The sequence below is a fragment of the Dermochelys coriacea genome, chromosome 8 (genome assembly GCF_009764565.3).
Source record: "Dermochelys coriacea isolate rDerCor1 chromosome 8, rDerCor1.pri.v4, whole genome shotgun sequence".
Taxonomy (NCBI): Eukaryota; Metazoa; Chordata; order Testudines; family Dermochelyidae; genus Dermochelys; species Dermochelys coriacea.
The window spans coordinates 628,705-645,801 of NC_050075.1; the positions used below are offsets into that span (position 1 = coordinate 628,705).

General features: G+C 52.2%; 1 protein-coding gene across 3 annotated transcripts; it reads right to left on the minus strand.

Annotated features, from left to right (window-relative positions):
• Positions 1 to 855: 855 nt before the first annotated feature.
• On the minus strand, positions 856 to 17,095 carry LOC119860712 (ADP-ribosylation factor-like protein 3). Of its 3 annotated transcripts, none has more exons than XM_043520555.1 (7): positions 16,760 to 17,095; positions 15,872 to 15,991; positions 3,849 to 3,992; positions 3,624 to 3,764; positions 3,332 to 3,382; positions 1,714 to 1,830; positions 856 to 1,552 (listed from the first exon to the last, which is right to left on the minus strand). In XM_043520555.1, the coding sequence occupies exons 2-7, from the start codon at positions 15,983 to 15,985 to the stop codon at positions 1,505 to 1,507; spliced, it is 615 nt and encodes a 204-aa protein (XP_043376490.1). In that variant the 5' UTR covers positions 15,986 to 15,991; positions 16,760 to 17,095; the 3' UTR covers positions 856 to 1,504. The 3 variants fall into 3 exon arrangements, with proteins under 3 accessions (XP_043376490.1, XP_043376491.1, XP_043376489.1); XM_043520556.1 differs by having other exon boundaries at positions 858 to 1,552; positions 3,648 to 3,764; positions 16,760 to 17,087; XM_043520554.1 differs by having other exon boundaries at positions 860 to 1,552; positions 1,714 to 1,899; positions 3,648 to 3,764; positions 16,760 to 17,074.
• Between the last annotated feature and the right edge of the window lie 2 nt (positions 17,096 to 17,097).

Sequence of the window (17,097 nt, forward strand, 5' to 3'; positions counted from 1 at the left end):
CATGGGATGATTCTGGCCACCCCCCAGAAATGCATGGAGGATGCTATCTTGCTCTACAAAATGACATCCTCTGTCCTGTATGACTTTGCATGTACTGTATGTGCAAGGTTGTGCTGTGCACACATGCATAAAATTGCAGCCTTCCTAATGATTGCACACCACACTACGGAGAGCCCGACTGGACTTTAAGTCTAGATCAGGGGTTCTCAAACTTCATTGTACCGCAACCCCCTTTTGACAACAAATATTACTACATGATCCCAAAGTGGGGACTGAAGCCTGAAACCACCCAAGCCCCACTGCCCTATGTGTGTGTGTGGGGGGGGCGGGGGAGCTAAAGCCAAAGGACATCAACCCTGGGCAGGGGGCCCTGTAACATGAGCCCTGCTGCCCAGGGATGAAGCTGAAGCCTGAGACCCATGGGCTTCAGCTTTGGCCCCAGGCAATGGGACTCAGGCTCTGACTTCGGCCATAGGCCCCAGCCCTAGCGCCCCAATGAAAACAGGGTCGTGACCCACTTTGGGGTGCTGACCTATAATTTGAGAACTGCAGGTCTAGACCAGTCATTTTCAAACTTTTTTTCTGGAGACCCAGTTGAAGAAAATTGTTGATGCCTGTGATCCAACGGAGCTGGGGATGAGGGGTTTAGGGTGTGAGAGGGGCTCAGGGCTGGGGCAGAGAATTGGGGTGCAGGAGGGGGTCAGGGCTTTGGGCTGGAGGTGCAGGTTCTGGGGATGAGGAATTTGGGGTGCAGGAGGGGCTCGGTTTGGGGGGGATCAGGGCTGGAGCAGGGGGTTGGGGTGCAGAAGGGGGTCAGGGCTGCAGGAGCAGGCTCTGGGGTGAGGCTGGGGATGAGGGGTTTGGGGTCCAAGGGGGGTTCTGGGTTTGGGGGGGATCAAGGCTGGGGCAGAGGATTTGGGCATGGGGTGTATGCAGAGGCAGGCTTCCCACCTGTCTTAGCTCTGTGGACCATGCTGTGCATGAAGTGGCCAGCAGCAGGTCCGGCTCCACGTGGCTCTCGGCTGCAGGCACTGCCCCAGCTCCTGGCCAATGGGAGTACAGAGTCGGGATGGGGGCAGCGTGCAGAGCCTCGTGGCCCCCTGCCTAGAAGCCAGACCTGCTGGCTACTTCTGGGGTGCAGTGCGGTGTCGGAACAGATAGCCACTAGGCTGCCTTTCTGGGCAGCACCACCGATGGGACTTTTAACGTCACAGTTGGCAGTGCTGGCCAGAGCAATCCAGTGCTGGGTCGCAACCCAAACTTTGAAAAACGCTGGTCTAGAGGCTTGCCAGTGCCCTCCACAATTCAGGAACTGCAGATACACCAGAGACCAAATGAAACCCAGAAGGATGAAGCATTGCAGAGAAGCTGATGAGCAATGAGAGCTTGGCTGGGAAAGGCCCTTTGAGCTCAGCAGCCTGGCGCTAGGGGCACAGGGAGGGCCTACTACTGGGAATCTCTGGGAGCTGGTGAGCGTGGCTGTGCGAACTGCACTTTGATTCAGTCACTTCTTCCGGCTTGTGATCTGGCTGCAAATCCAGTTCATCCCATCCTATTAAAAACAAGAGACCCGTGTGAGCACTGGCCCCTCCCAGCGTCCCCTGGCTTGATTCCTTGTGGGGGTCTCTTTGCCACATCACTGACCCCTGGGCTTCTTCGCTGACCTCCCCAACCCTGGGACTTCCTCTGCTCCTCTGGCCCTCACCCCCATACCTGGACTCCTTCCCCAGACAGGGCTGAGCAGGCCTGGATTTGCCATTGGCGGTCCCGGTACGTAGGTAGGTTCAGTCCCTCTGCAATCTCTGCAGCTGGTGCTGCACTTGCCAGATCCTGCTTGTTGGCAAACACCAGCAAAGGGACCCCAGTGAGACTCTCGTCCTCAATCAGCTCCGCCAGCTCCTGCCGAGAGACTGAGCAGTAGGCCCTGAGTGCTGACAGCTGCCGGGCTCTGCTGCCCAAGCCTCATTCCAGGGACTTGCACCTGCCTTGTCACACATGTGGGATCTGGATAATAAGTTGTGGGGACATCCCTCACCAAGTGTCACTGAGCTGGCACTTTCTCTGCAAGGATCCCAGGGATACTGTCAACCCAGCAGGATTCTGGGGACCAAAGGCCAAATCCCAAAGGGCAGGGAGTTTCACCCTCCCTGAGGCAGACTGGAATTGGCACAGCCCTTCCTGACATCAGTCCCCTTCCAAAGGGAAAGCTCAGCATGTGTAACTGGTGGGTAGCCTTGACCCCGGCCTCTGAGTATGGCCTGGGATGTGAGTTAAGGTCCTGGCTCCGTCCTGGACTCTGTGACTTCAGGAGTGTTCTGCTCTGGGCCTCAGGTCCCATCAGTGTCATGAGGCTCACGAGCTGGGGAGGAAACATTCCTCACCACGAGCCCCTTTGCTGCCTGCCATGCCTTCCTTCAGCTCAGGATACAACTGGCGCCAGGGAACTACATTTCACAGCAAAAAGAACAAGGAATACTCGTGGCACCTTAGAGACTAACAAATTTATTTGAGCATAAATTTGTGAGTCTCTAAGGTGCCACAAGTATTCCTTGTTCTTTTTGCTGATACAGACTAACACAGCTACCACTCAGATACATTTCCCAGCAATCCCTCCATGGGGGACTGGGGGAGGTTCAGCAGGGGTGGGGGTCCAGCCCAGCTTATTCAAAGAATTGACTAGTTAACAACCCTGGTTCTCTCCGCACCCCATAGATATACCCCCCTCTCCCAGTGATAAGCTGCCAAAATCTGAAGAACCGGTTCCTTCACTTGCTCCGGGTCTTTTTGGCGGCGGGTCCTTCACTCACTCCGGGTCTTCGGCGGCACTGGAGTACCTGCCGCCGAAGTGCCGCAGAAGACCTGGAGCAAGTAAGGGCCCGTCGCCAAAGTGCTGCCGAAGACCCAGAGCGCGGCTGGATGAGTGAAAATTAAATAGGGATTCTCAGCCAGGGGAGCCTCCCCAGCCAGGAGCTCAGGCAGGCTAGACAGGACAGTCCCGCGGGCCGGATGTGGCCCGTGGGCCGGAGTTTGCCTACCCCTTTAACAACTGGTTCTAAACCGGCTTCAAAATTTAACAACTGGTTTGTGCAAACCGGCTCCAGCTCACCACTGCCCTCTCCCCAGAAAAGTCTTAAATAGCCAGTACACACTGTTACACTGGGCAAATATAGCTCCAGCAGCACAGCTAAGGCTTGGTCCCAAAGACCCCCAGAAGCACGCACATGTGTGACCTGCCCCAGCACGTGCAAAGTCAAGAGAGCAATCTGCCCACAAGTCAGTGCATTTTCAGGGAGGCCCATGAAATTTGATTGGGGGCACAGCTGCATCGTACCTGCCCGGTCTCCTCAAAGCGTTTCTTGTCAGCGCTGTCAATGACGTAAATCTGCCACAGGAACAAAAGGGAAAGTCACTTCTTGCTCCCCCGGCACCCTGCCAGTCCCATCTTTATGGGCATCCTGCCCCCCAGGCACCCCAGGGTGGGCGCCCACCAGTTCTCCCTTTGCAGGTGGGACAATGGCTCCTACTGTGGAACCCCAGTATTAGACCCCCGCCGGTCCAGTGTCCAACACTGCCTTGTGAATGGGCCATGAGGCTCGCTCACCCCTTGGGCCAGCCCTGCCTACCTGGGGGCTGGGCCCCATGCTCACCAGCATGTCTGTGTGGCCCAGGTACTTCTTCCAGTAGGGGCGGATGGCACGTTGCCCACCGATGTCCCAGACGGTGAGCCTGAAGCCATGCGAGTGCATACTTTTTATGTTGAATCCCTGCCAGGGAAGCAAAGCCGTCTGTAAGTCCAGTCAGGGAAGGAGAGCCCACCTCATCCACTGGGTCTGGGGTTCTGCACATACCTGCGTGGGGGTGATGGTGCTGACCTCCTCTGATGCCAAGCACTTGAGGAGTGTGGTTTTTCCGGCATTGTCCAGCCCCAGCAGGACAATCCGCAGTTCCTGCTCCACGGAGCCCTTGAGCTTTTGGATGACAGCGAGCAGCCCCTGCAAGGACAAGGGGACCCTGTGTGGATGGGGCTGTATTCCAGAGCCCCCCAGGTATGCCTCGGGTGCTGCAGAATCCTTGGCTGGGTGGGTCTGAGCTGGTTCAGAAGACATGCTGGGGGTGCAGTCAGGGAGTTGACTGATATCAGGCAACCAAGAGCCATTGTTTCTGGGATCTATCAAATATGATGACATAGAACCTGCCTGGAGAGTGAAACTGAATATTTATGAAAAAAGAAAAGGAGTACTTGTGGCACCTTAGAGACTAACAAATTTATTAGAGCATAAGCTTTCGTGAGCTACAGCTCACTTCATCGGATGCACCGATGAAGTGAGCTGTAGCTCACGAAAGCTTATGCTCTAATAAATTTGTTAGTCTCTAAGGTGCCACAAGTACTCCTTTTCTTTTTGCGAATACAGACTAACACGGCTGCTGCTCTGAAACCTGTGAATATTTATGGCAAGACAATTGGACTTGAAAATTGACTGAAGAGCTGACATCAGCCACCTCAGAAGTGACTTACGATGGCCTTCAACCCCTCCCAGAGTTGAAGTCACCCAACCCACTCTGACTAGCCCTGGGGTACTCTGAGCTGCGTGGGCCAGTTCACCACAGAAATAGCTTTCAAAGACACAAGCTGAGCCCTCAGTGTGTATGTGATGAAAGGACCACAGACCAACAGCCTCCTCAGCCACAGCATGGCAGCCAGGATGGCCTAGTGAGAAAGGTGGAAGAACTCGATGGAATATTTCATGATATTGGACTTTTGAAAGGAGATCCAGTACAGATAATCCTAAAACACAATGCTGCACTGTAGATCATACATACCCTTCTCAGGATTCCTATCCACTTACTTCATAGAGTGGAAACTGAGTTAAACAGAATTAAATGGATTGGCATAACCGAGAAAAATTTCCGAGCCAACAGCATGGTGTGCCCCAATGGTACTGGCTATAAAGAAAAATAGGAAAATACGAATCGGTGTGGATCTTAAGACTCGGTGAAGCAGTTGTAAGGGAAAAAAATATGTCCTCCCACCACTAGCTGATTTCCTCCCCAAAGTGAAAGGAAGTACAGGATTCTCCAAGCTGGATGCCTCAAGGAGACTCTGGCAAATTCCAGTAGCCAAAGAAAGTGTTAAACTGACTACATTTATCACACCCTTTGATAGATTTTGCTTTCCAATATTACCTTTGGGATTACCAGTGTGCCTGAAATTTTCCAAAGAAAGATGGCAAAGCTGTTAATGAACACAAATGGAGTTGTCATTTGCATGGACAATATTCTGATATATGGGTCTTTGAGGGAAGAACACACCAAAGCTGTCGAGGTCCCAAGACTAATAATTTAGTCTGGACTAAAGCTAAAAACAAGGAGAAGTTTGTTTTCTGTCTATCCCAAACTGAGACAATAAAAAAAGATGGTATCAGTCTTAGACCTGAGAAAGAAAAGTAATTTGAGGATTGAATGTACCAGAACTGAGACGCCTGCTGGTGATGGTGAATTACTTTGGCTGGTACCCACATGACCTTTCTGCAGTGACAAAACCACTGAATAAACTATTGAAGTCCAACACATCTTGGCTATGGGGCCAAATCAAGAAATTGTCTTCAAAGGGTAAAATAAATGACCTCAATAGCTCTAGCTCTCAAGTTCTATGGGAATAAACCCACAATGGGGATCAGTGGAGACACACGGAGCTCTGGCCTAGGTGGTGAATTGGTGCAACAACATAGCTCTGAGTAGAAGCCAGCTGCATTTTGCTCTTGCACATTCACAGAAGTGGAAAAACGATCAGCACAGATTGAAAAGGAATGGCTGGGAAGCAAGTGAGAACTTTACAGCGATCTATGTGGATTGTATTCACTTACACTGATAACAGACCATAAACCACTTGTAGCCCTCTGTGATGGGGCTACTGCCCCACACTGGCCCCAAAGGGGTTAATAGAGCCTTAGGGAGTCTGTGCAGGAGGCAGCCAATTAGAGAGGGGCTGCGAGGAACAGTCAATCAGCGCCTGGCAGGCCCATATAAGAAGAGCTGCAGGGCAGAGCAGCTTCCGTAGCTGCCTGGAGCTTGAGGAGGGAAGGTTAGGACAGGCTTCTAGTAGAGGAAGGAGCGCCAGGACCCTGGACAGAGCAGTGCTACTAGCAGTGACCGGGGGAGCTAAAGACGGCTCTGGGTTGGCTGTGGGAATTTGTAGGCTGATGCCCTGAGAAAAGGGCAAAGAGGGTGCTGGGGGCCATGGGGAAATGTCCCAGGGAAAGGTACTGAGAGGTTGAGGGGATGCAGCACGTGGCTGCCATTTACTGGGTCCCTGGGCTGGGACTCAGAGTAGTAGGTGGGCCCAGGTCCCTCCCCCCGCCGATGGCCACTGAAGAAGTGGCCAGAAAACTGGCTGCAGTAGCCACTGAGGGAAGTGGCTGGAGTTCAGCAGACTGCAGGCCCCCAGAAGCGGGGAGACCAGAGCGCGACATATCCAGAGAGCTGGGTCACGAGGAGGGTGCCACACTCCTGGGAGTGACATGGGTCCTGGAGCAGAAGTGACAGCAGTGAGACCCCACCAGAAGAGAGTGCACTGGCTAGCAGAGCTAATCCCCAGGACAGCCAGCAGGAGGCGCTGCAGTCATGAATGAACTCTGTCTTACCCTCCTCAATGGAAAAGACCTGGATCAAGCACTGCGGAGATGCCAGCATCTCTTGCTAAGGTTAATACAATGTAACCCGATTGTGGAGTATGTTCCTGGGAAAAATCGGTTCATTGCAGACACTCTGTGAGAGAGCCAGCATTGCACTAACCACCCGAGCTCGCAGATGCTGCAAAGGCTACGTGTTAGCTGTGCGCACACATAGACCAGCATCAGAAAAGAGACTACACCCGCTACCAAAAAGCTACCTCAGCAGACATGCAACTTCAGGCAGTTCTACGCTCCATTAGGGCCGGCTGGCCCAAGTATCTAAAGGACACGAAGGAAATTACAAGACACTACTTTGTGGTGCATGGTGTGACACAGCAGGGAGCAGGGAGCGTTGACCTGGGAATGTGGCAGGGGAGTTTTATAGGGGATGGGGGCACCTAAGAGCCTGTAACCTGAGCCAGGAGGAGGTTAGGGGTCAGGTGACACCTTTGCCTGGGAAACTGGACAGAGGCTGGAGGAGGAGCTGGAGGGAGGCTGGTTGGGACGCTGAAGGGTTTTCTTTCAGTTTGGAGTGGGCTAGGGAAGAGGGGAGAGCCCAGAGCAGGGGGTCTAAGCTCTCTATCCCGCAGAAGGACCGGAATAAGGGTCCCGTTCATGCCTACAAGCTCTGGGTTGGATTGTATTCCTGTAATCTCTAATAAACCTTCTGTTCTGCTGAGAGATCACGGTGAATGTGAATCGCAGAGGAAGTGGGGATACAGGAACCTGACTCCCCCATGCTTCGTAACAACTTGTGGCAGAGGTGGGATCTACTGCACCTCATGGACGGCACTTCCTGCAGTAAGTGACTGGGGAGCAGTAAAATGAAGGGGGGTTAACGAGGACCAGGCGTGCTGAAGATTCAGAGAGGAGTGGTTTCGGGGGGTGGAGAGGTACGTTTAACACCTGGGAGTGTGTGACCAGCGAGAAGGACTGTTGCAATAACAGGGTCCCCCTGGGGACTGCGGTGAGCAGTCTCAGGGGCGGAGGAGTCTGCGGCTTGACCCCGGGAGAGAGCTGGTGACCTGGAGAAGGCTGGCACACTAGGGGTTCCTCCTGGAAGCCATGGGGAGCTGAGAGCACCCAGGCCTGCAAGTGGCCAGCAGGGAGATGGATGCTAAGTGCCTTAAGAGCGACCTGGTGGAGCTGAGCAGGCAGAGGAGGCTGCCCACTGGGAGGCTCACCAAAGAGCAGCTGATTGCCCAGCTGGAAGAAAAGGATGACTTGGATGCACCGATCCCTGACTCTGAGGGAAGCAGCTCAGGAGAGGCAGCATGGGCCCCGATGCCTGACCCGGCTGGGAGGGGTCAGATGGCTGCCGAAGGCATCCCGAGACTCCTCGTACTTATGCCTAGGGGAGGGGCTGAGAGGAGCCCAGTGAATACCGAGAACACCCTGACCCTGGCAGCCAGCTGGGGATCTTCCCGGTGGAGCTCCCCATCCCTGGAGCTGAGGCGGCTGAATGGGAGAGGGAGATGAGACTGAGAGAGTTGGAAGATCGAGAGAAGGAGTGACAGGACTGCGAAAGGCAGTGTCAGCATGACCTGAAGGAGCGAGCAGAACCGGAAAAGCAGCGGCAGCATAAGCTGGAGCTGGCCAGGCTGAGGACCAGCGAGCCTATGGCTGCAGCGAGTGAGGGGGGACCCAAGACTGCACCGAGCTTAGATAAGGGCCTCCTGGCCCAGCGTAAGGAAGGGGAGGACATAGATGACTTCCTGAATGTCTTTGAGAATGCCTGCGAGCTGCACAGGGTTGACCCTGCAGTCAGGCTCCAGTTTCTCACTCCCTTACTGGACCCCAAAGGCATGGAGGTGCACAGCCAAATTAAAGGGGTGGAGGTAGGGGACTACAAACTATTCAAAAAAGCCCTGCTATGCGAGTGTGACTCCCGAGATGAACCGGAGAAGGTTCTGGAGTCAGTGTAAAACCCCTGAGGGCACATATCTACAACTGACTATCCGGATGCAGGGATATGCCCGCAAGTGGGCAGATGGGGCCCAAATTAAGGAGGACCTGCTCGACCTAATCATACTGGAGCAACTGTATGAACAGTGCCCATCCGACCTGAGGCTATGGTTGGTGGACAAAAAGCCAGAGAACCTGCAACATGCAGGGCAGCTGGCCAATGAGATTGTGAACAGTCTGTCAGGGAGTGGCAGGGAGGAACCCCAAATGAACAAGCCCACCATGATGCAGAGAGAGAGTCACCATAGGACCTCCCAGTGGGGAAATATGGAGAATGCCCTCTCAAGGGGAACATCTGGTGTCAGGTCTAACCAATCCACTCGAGGGGACCGATGGGACATGAGCTGCTATCACTGTGGCTGGAGAGGCCACGTACAGACTCAGTGCCCCAAGCTCAGGGACAGACTGAGTAGATCCAACCTACCCAGGATTAACTGGGTAGGGACCCAGCTGGATGAGGGGCAGACGGCCCAGGCAAGGGGGGCTGCCACCTTACCACCTGCTCAGGAAGGAGGAAGGCCCCAGACCAGCTCCTCTGGGGGGCTGGATGCTCCGGACTCTAAATTCTCACTTTACAGGGTGGGCGCACGGCTGTCCCTGTGAAGTGAGTGCCTTGTTCCCCTGGAGGTGGATGGGAGGAAAGTCCAGGGTTACGGGCACGGAGGTGACGCTGGCCTGGCCCGAAGTGGTGGCCCCAGATTCGGTGGTGCCCAACACCTATCTGGCCCTGATGGGGGTGGGCGGGACCCCATTCAAGGTGCCTGTGGTGAGGGTACATCTGCAATGGGGAGCCAAGGACCCCAAGAATGTGGGGGTGCACCACCATTTGCCCACTGAGGTGTTGATGGGGGGGACCTAGAGGACTGGCCCAGCAACCCCCAGGGTGCTCTGGTCATGACCCGTAGCCAGAATCGGTGAGGGGCACTGCGCCCTGACCTTGGGGAAAGTACTTTGCTGGAGGCGCGCGACCCTGCCTGGAGGGGAGGGAGTGCTGAGGGACACGGCCCGCTCCCCAAACCAAAAAGCAGGTACAAGCCTTTATTGGGATGGCAGGGTACTATCGAAGATTTGATGGGGGCGGCTATGGTGCTAAAGTGGGGCACAAATCTTCGATAGTACCCCACCATCCCAATAAAGGCTTGTACCTGCTTTTTGGTGTGGGGAGCGGGCCAGTCCTGGATCACGTCCACCGTAGCTGGTTCTGGTTTTAGTTAGCTGCTCCCCACCTGATGGCCCAGGTAGGACACTTCAGCCATCCCCACCTTGCACTTCTCTGCTTTTACGGTCAGCCCAGTCTCCTGGAGTCGGTCCAGCACTTGTCTAACTTGGGATACATGGTCCTCCCAGGTCTGGCTAAAGACACAGATGTCATCGATATATGCCACGGCAAAACTCTCCATCCCCCTCAGTAGCTGATCCACCAGGCGCTGAAAGGTGGCCGGCGCTCTCTTGAGGCCAAAAGACAGGGTCAGGAACTCATAGAGCTGCAGAGGGTCTGGTCAGGCACTGAAGGAGAATCTGGTCAGGGGCCCGGTTCTGGCAAACCCAGACTTTGACAAGCCCTTTTTGGTGTTCATCGATGCCACAGATATGGGGCTGGGGGCAGTATTAATGCAGGAGGATGAAAAGGGGGAGAGACACCCCATCGTGTACTTGAGCAACAAGTTGCTACCCCGAGAGCAGAACTAAGTGGCCATCGAGAAGGAATGCCTGGCCATCGTATGGGCCCTTAAGAAACTAGAGCCATATCTCTTTGGGCAACACTTCACCATATAAACCGACCACTTACCCCTGACCTGGCTACACCAGATGAAAGGAGCCAACGCCAAACTCCTGAGGTGGAGCCTGCTCCTGCAGGATTAGGACATGGACGTGGTCCATGTGAAGGGAAGTGCCAACATGATAGCGGATGCGTTGTTCCGGAGAGGGGGCCCTGAATTTCCCCAGGTCACTGAGTGACCCTGCTCAGTTCAGTCTCGAAGCAGGGAGAGATGTGACGCAGCAGGGAGGGGGGAGTGTTGACCTGGGAATGTGACAGGGGAGTTTCATTGGGGATGGGATACCTGAGAGCCTGTAACCTGAGCCAGGAGGGGGTTGGGGCCAGGTGACACCTTTGCCCGGAAAACTGGACAAAGGCTGGAGGAGGAGCTGGGGGGATTCTGGGTGAGATGCTGAAGGGTTTTTCTTTCAGTTTGGAATGGGTTAGGGAAGAGGGGAGAGCCCCAGAGTGGGGTCTGGGGTCTGTACCCCCAGAAGGATCTGACTAAGGGGTCCTGTTCATGCTTACAAGCTCTGAGTTGGATTGTGTCCCTGTCGTCTCTAATAAACTTGCTGTTCTACTGGCTGGCTGAGAGTCACAGTGAATGTGAATCGCAGGAAACAAGGGTACAGGGCCCTGACTCCCCCATGCTTCGTAACACACGGACAGTTAAAGTGAGTTAAATGGACTCATGATTAAAAGCAACTGCACTGTAATTCCAACAAAAGGAGAGGAGAAATCCTAAACCTCCCCCGGGAAGGACATAAAGGACTAACTAAATGCCATGAATGGGCCGTCCAGTCGGTGTCAGTGCCAGGTATCAGCAAGGACATAAAGAATATGTCAGTATTCAGAGTATCAGCATGTGAACACTGCAGAACTAACAGACCAACACAACACAAAGAATCTTTAACAACACCTCTGCCAGACAGATCTTGGAAGAGACTAGCTGCAGATTTATGCCAATTCAGAGGACAGCATTATCTTATTGTCATTGACAGTTTTTCCAGGTATACAGAAATAATGTACTTGAAATACATAACATGTTGCAGTGTTATCGAGAAACTGAAGAGCACTTTTGCTCATTTCCATATTCCAGAGCAACTAGTGATGGACAATGGAACCCATCTGACTGCAGCAGAATTTCAGTCATTCTGTAGAAAACACAACTTTGCTCTCATTCCTAGCAGCCCACATTACTCACAAGCAAATGGAGAGGCTGAGAGAGCTATACAGGCAGCCAAGAAAATCCCGCAGGAGGAAGATCCATTCCTTGCTCTTCCAAGTTACAGATCAACACCAATTGCAGCTGTTGGAGATAGCCCCACACAACTCCTGATGGGAAGACAACTCAGAGCGACAGGTTCCTTTCCAAAGTTGGAACAATCTCCAGCATGGCCATATACGAAGAGAGCAGCCCAACTGGATCAAAAGGCTAAAGAGCTTATGAACAGCTTTGCAACAGACCTCAGTCAGAGAACTGCCAGGTCTAGCACCTGGGGACCATGTTCTTGGCAAACTTGATAGAGGAAAAAAAACTTGACAACTCCAGCTCTTGTAAAGAAAAAGAATTCATCGCCCAGATCACATGTGATCCAGACTGACTGTGGAGAGTTCATAGATTCATAGATACAAAGGTCAGATGGGACCATTCTGATCATCTAGTCCGACCTCCTGCACAGCACAGGCCACAGAATCTCACCCACCCACTCCTATGAAAAACCTCACCCATGTCTGAGCTATTGAAGTCCTTAAATCATGGTTCAAAGACTTCAAGGAGCAGAGAAGCCTCCCTCAAGTCAACCATGCCCCATGCTACAGAGGAAGGCAAAAAACCTCCAGGGCCTCTCCAATCTGCCCTGGAGGAAAATTCCTTCCCGACCCCAAATATGGCGATCAGCTAAACCCTGAGCATATGGGCAAGATTCACCAGCCAGATACCCAGGAAAGAATTTTCTATAGTAACTCAGATCCCATCCATCTAATATCCCATCTCAGGGGATTTGGCCTATTTACCCTGAATATTTAAAGATCAATTACTTACCAAAATCCCATTATCCCATCATACCATCTCCTCCATAAACTTATCGAGTAGAATCTTAAAACCAGATAGATCTTTTGCCCCCACTGCTTCCCTTGGAAGGTTATTCCAAAACTTCACTCCTCTGATGGTTAAAAACCTTCGTCTGATTTCAAGTCTAAACTTCCTGGTGGCCAGTTTATACCCATTTGTTCTTGTGTCCACATTGGTGCTAAGCTTAAATAATTCCTCTCCCTCTCCTATATTTATCCCTCTGATATATTTATAGAGAGCAATCATATCTCCCCTCAACCTTCTTTTAGTTAGGCTAAACAAGCCAAGCTCCTTAAGTCTCCTTTCATAAGACAAGTTTTCCATTCCTCGGATCATCCTAGTAGCCCTTCTCTGTACCTGCTCCAGTTTGAATTCATCCTTTTTAAACATGGGAGACCAGAACTGCACACAGTATTCTAGGTGAGGTCTCACCAGTGCCTTGTATAATGGTACTAAAACCTCCTTATCCCTACTGGAAATGCCTCTCCTGATGCATCCCAAAAACACATTAGCTTTTTTCATAGCCATATCACATTGGCAGCTCATAGTCATCCTATGATCAACCAATACTCCAAGGTCCTTCTCCTCTTCCGTTACTTCTAATTGATGCGTCCCCAACTTATAACTAAAATTCTTGTTATTAATCCCTAAATGCATAACCTTACACTTCTCACTATTAAATTTCATCCTATTACTATTACTCCAGTTTACAAGGTCATCCAGATCCTCCTGTATAATATACCGATCCTTCTCTGAATTGGCAATACCTCCCAGCTTTGTATCATCTGCAAACTTTATTAGCACACTCCCACTTTTTGTGCCAAGGTCAGTAATAAAAAGATTAAATAAGATTGGTCCCAAAACCGATCCCTGAGGAACTCCACTGGTAACCTCCCTCCAACCTGACAGTTCGCCTTTCAGTAGGACCCGTTGCAGTCTCCCCTTTAACCAATTCCTTATCCACCTTTTGATGTTCATATTGATCCCCATCTTCTCCAATTTAACTAATAATTCCCCATGTGGCACGGTATCAAATGCCTTACTTAAATCTAGGTAAATTAGATCCACTGCATTTCCTTTTTCTAAAAAATCTGTTACTTTTTCAAAAAAGGAGATTAGGTTGGTTTGGCATGATCTACCTTTTGTAAAACCATGTTGTATTTTGTCCCATTTACCATTGACTTCAATGTCCTTAACTAATTTCTCCTTCAAAATTTTTTCCAGGACCTTGCATGCTACAGATGTCAAACTAACTGGCCTGTAGTTACCCGGATCACTTTTTTTTCCTTTCTTAAAAATAGGAACTATATTAGCAATTCTCCAATCATTCGGTACTATTCCTGAGTTTACAGATTCATTAAAAATTCTTGCTAATGGGCTTGCAATTTCAGGTGCCAATTCCTTTAATATTCTTGGATGAAGATTATCTGGGCCCCCCGATTTAGTCCCATTAAGCTGTTTCAGTTTCGCTTCTACCTCTGATATGGTAATATCTACCTCTATATCCTCCTTCCCATTTGTCATGCTACCATTATCCCCAAGATCCTCTTTAGCCTTATTAAAGACTGAGGCAAAGTATTTGTTTAGATATTGGGCCATGCCTAGATTATCTTTAACCTCCACTCCATCCTCAGTATTTAGCGGCCCCACTTCTTCTTTCTTAGTTTTCTTCTTATTTATATGGCTATAGAACCTTTTACTATTGGTTTTAATTCCCTTTGCAAGGTCCAACTCTACTCGACTTTTAGCCTGTCTCACTTTATCCCTACATGTTCTGACCTCAATTAGGTAGCTTTCCTTGCTGATCCCTCCCATCTTCCACTCCCTGTATGCTTTCTGCTTCTTCTTAATCACCTGTCTAAGATGCTTGCTCATCCAGTTTGGTCTACAACTCCTTCCTATGAATTTTTTCCCCTTTCTTGGAATACAGGCTTCTGCAGTTTTGATTTAAAGTAATCCCAGGCCTCCTCTACCTTTAGATCCATAAGTTCTTCAGTCCAATCCACTTCCCTAACTAATTTCCTTAATTTTTGAAAGTCAGCCCTTTTGAAATCAAAAACTCTAGTTGCAGATTTATTTTTGTTAATCCTTCCATTTAGTTTGAACTGAATTAGCTCATGATCACTTGAGCCAAGATTGTCCCCTACAACCATTTCTTCTATGAGGTCCTCGCTACTCACCAAAATTAAATCTAAAATGGCATCCCCTCTAGTCGGTTCGGCAACTACTTGATGAAGGAATCCATCAGCTATCGCATCTAGGAAAATCTGAGCCCTATTATTATTACTAGCACTGGTCCTCCAGTCTATATCTGGGAAGTTAAAATCTCCCATGATCATGCAGTTTCCATTAGTATTTACTTTATTAACCATCAGCATCTACAGTTTGTTCCTTGGAAAGAACCATCAATGGAGCAAACTCTACAGATGGCGGGTGCAGAACAAGAAGACTCAAAGATTCCAAACCTACTATAGCCAGTCGGTGAAACTAACGGACAGGCAGAGGACCAAGTTGTTACACATTCAGGTCACATAATTAGAAAGCCAGTATGCCACCTGGACACTTAACAGAGTGATCCATACAGCACTTCAGAGACAGCGTGCCACAGTAAATCCTGGACATGGTAGGAATGTAGCACTGATAGGGGGAGAGGTACTGTCCCTTACTGTTCAGCTGTAATGCACCTTTCTCAAGCTGCCCTCGGGCAGATGGGGCAGCGCGTTAGAGGGTCTCATGAGTAGCACAGCGGCCATGTTGTGCTAAGAGTGAAGCTCTGGAGCTAGTCCATAGCTGGCACAGAAGCGTGGCAGTAATGGAAGCGGGAAGGCTTGTAGGAAATTGTGGAGAGAATTGGGGCTGGCCCCAGAACCTCATGGGACCAAGCCAAGGGCTCCTGCTGCCCCTACACCTTGGGACTGCTGCTCGGCAGGTTTTTCCTCTGCATTTCAAGCCAGGTCCCATGAGAGCCTCGGGCTAATCCCAGCCTGATTCAGGCCCCCAGCCACCTGGCCCTACCCCAGTTCTCAGCCTCTGGCCCCATGGTGTATTTTGACTCCATCCTGGTGCCCCAGGGCAATCCCAGTTCCTGGCCTCCCACCACTTTGCTGATCCCAGCCCTGCCCCCCTTGCTGACTGTGAGCCAGGCTCTGCCCCCTTTTGCCTAGGCCCTGCCCTCCAGTTGTTGCTTCGCTCTGGAGAGATTAAATTGGTGGAGCTTTCCAGTGCCCCCCATCCCACACACACTGACAGGTCCTGCTCTTGGGAGTGCCAGGCCCCAGCTCTGCCATCTTAGCGGGGAGGGTTTGGGATTCCCAGGTTCCAATGCTGGAACAGTCACACTGAGCACCCACCCTCCTGTGAGGCAGCCCCACAGGGACCTAGCTGGGAGCCGGCCCCACTTACCTTCTGTACTTCACCCATGGTCTGGGAGACTCTACATCCTCTGTAAGATGCAGGGCACTGGATGCTCCTCTGAGCTCGGGGCCAGGTCCTGGCCCGCAGCTGCGTGCCTGACATACGTCCTTTTACCAGCACAGTCAAGAGGATTAAAGCTCTAGAATTAGCTGCTGTTCCTCCATTTACCCACAGCATTAAATACCTCCCTAGGAAAATCCCCTAGCCAGCTGTCGCCCAGCCTGCCAGCCCCTCCCACGGGCCCAGCCCTGAGCCACAGGGGAAGGAGAACAGCCTGGGCAATGCCCCTTTCCCACCCTTGCAGGGTCTGTGAGGCTGAGAGCCCCCCGGTGATATCACTGTGTTCCAGTTGAGGGGAGGAGCCAGCCCAGACCACAGCAGGTGAACTCCCCCCAGCATCAAGGGGCCTTGGCTGCCCGGACCAGCCTTCCAGGCAGGTCATCCAAGCCCATCTGCCGTGGCCTATGGGACAGAGGTGAGAGCAGCAGCCCCCAGGCAGGGCCCATGCCAGCAGGGAGCAGGTGCAGTGGGTACGGAGCTGGGGGCACTAGAGCCCTGGAAGGCAGTGGGGGCTGGAGGACATGCTGGAGGTGGGCACAGGTGCTACACAGCAGAACACAGTGACAGTCCTGGTGAAGTGGTGGAGCCTCTGGACGAGCTGTCCATCCTGGGCCCAGACTGAGCTGGTCAGCAGCTTGCGAGAGAAGCCAGGAGATTATGGTCCTGAGCACCCACACCCTGCTGCCCGGGGCATCAGCGGAGCGACAGGGGCAAGGGCCCAGCCCTGCTGCCCAGGGGAGCAACGGGGGCGAGGGGGATGCAGTACTGGCTGTGAGGGGCTTGGATGCTGTGGTGAAGGGTCTGACAGTGCCGTACCTTAGAGGGATCTGGTCTCTCCAGGTTCTCATCACTTGAGTTGCCCCATGCCCGTCAGCAGGACGTTTCCGTGAGCCCTGTGGCTTTGTCCTGCGTTTGTGGCTCTCCTTTCTCGATTGCAGGGGCCTCGGCCAGGGCCAGCTGCCACCTCTGAGCGCCCAGGCCCCGTCTGCTGCGGGAGCGGCGGTGCTGGGGTTCAGAGTCGGGCCCCGGGATGTGCGGCCCAGTGCCCTGAGGTGGGGGGCTGGCCTCGCTGGGGGGGACAGTGCTGCAGGGAGGGAGGCTCCTCTGCAAACCCCAGTTCTAGCTGCGGTTTGGTTTCCATAGTGACACTTCCT

What these genes read in the sequence shown, in the direction of transcription:
- LOC119860712 (XM_043520554.1), bottom strand. Translation starts at nt 15,985, where the DNA reads ATGTCAGGCACGCAGCTGCGGGCCAGGACCTGGCCCCGAGCTCAGAGG. An exon ending in CCATGGGTGAAGTACAGAAG is followed by an intron (nt 3,993 to 15,871) that starts GTAAGTGGGGCC and finishes TTGTCCTTGCAG; the next exon opens with GGGCTGCTCGCTGTCATCCA. An exon ending in TGGGCCACACAGACATGCTG is followed by an intron (nt 3,383 to 3,647) that starts GTGAGCATGGGG and finishes TTCCTGTGGCAG; the next exon opens with ATTTACGTCATTGACAGCGC.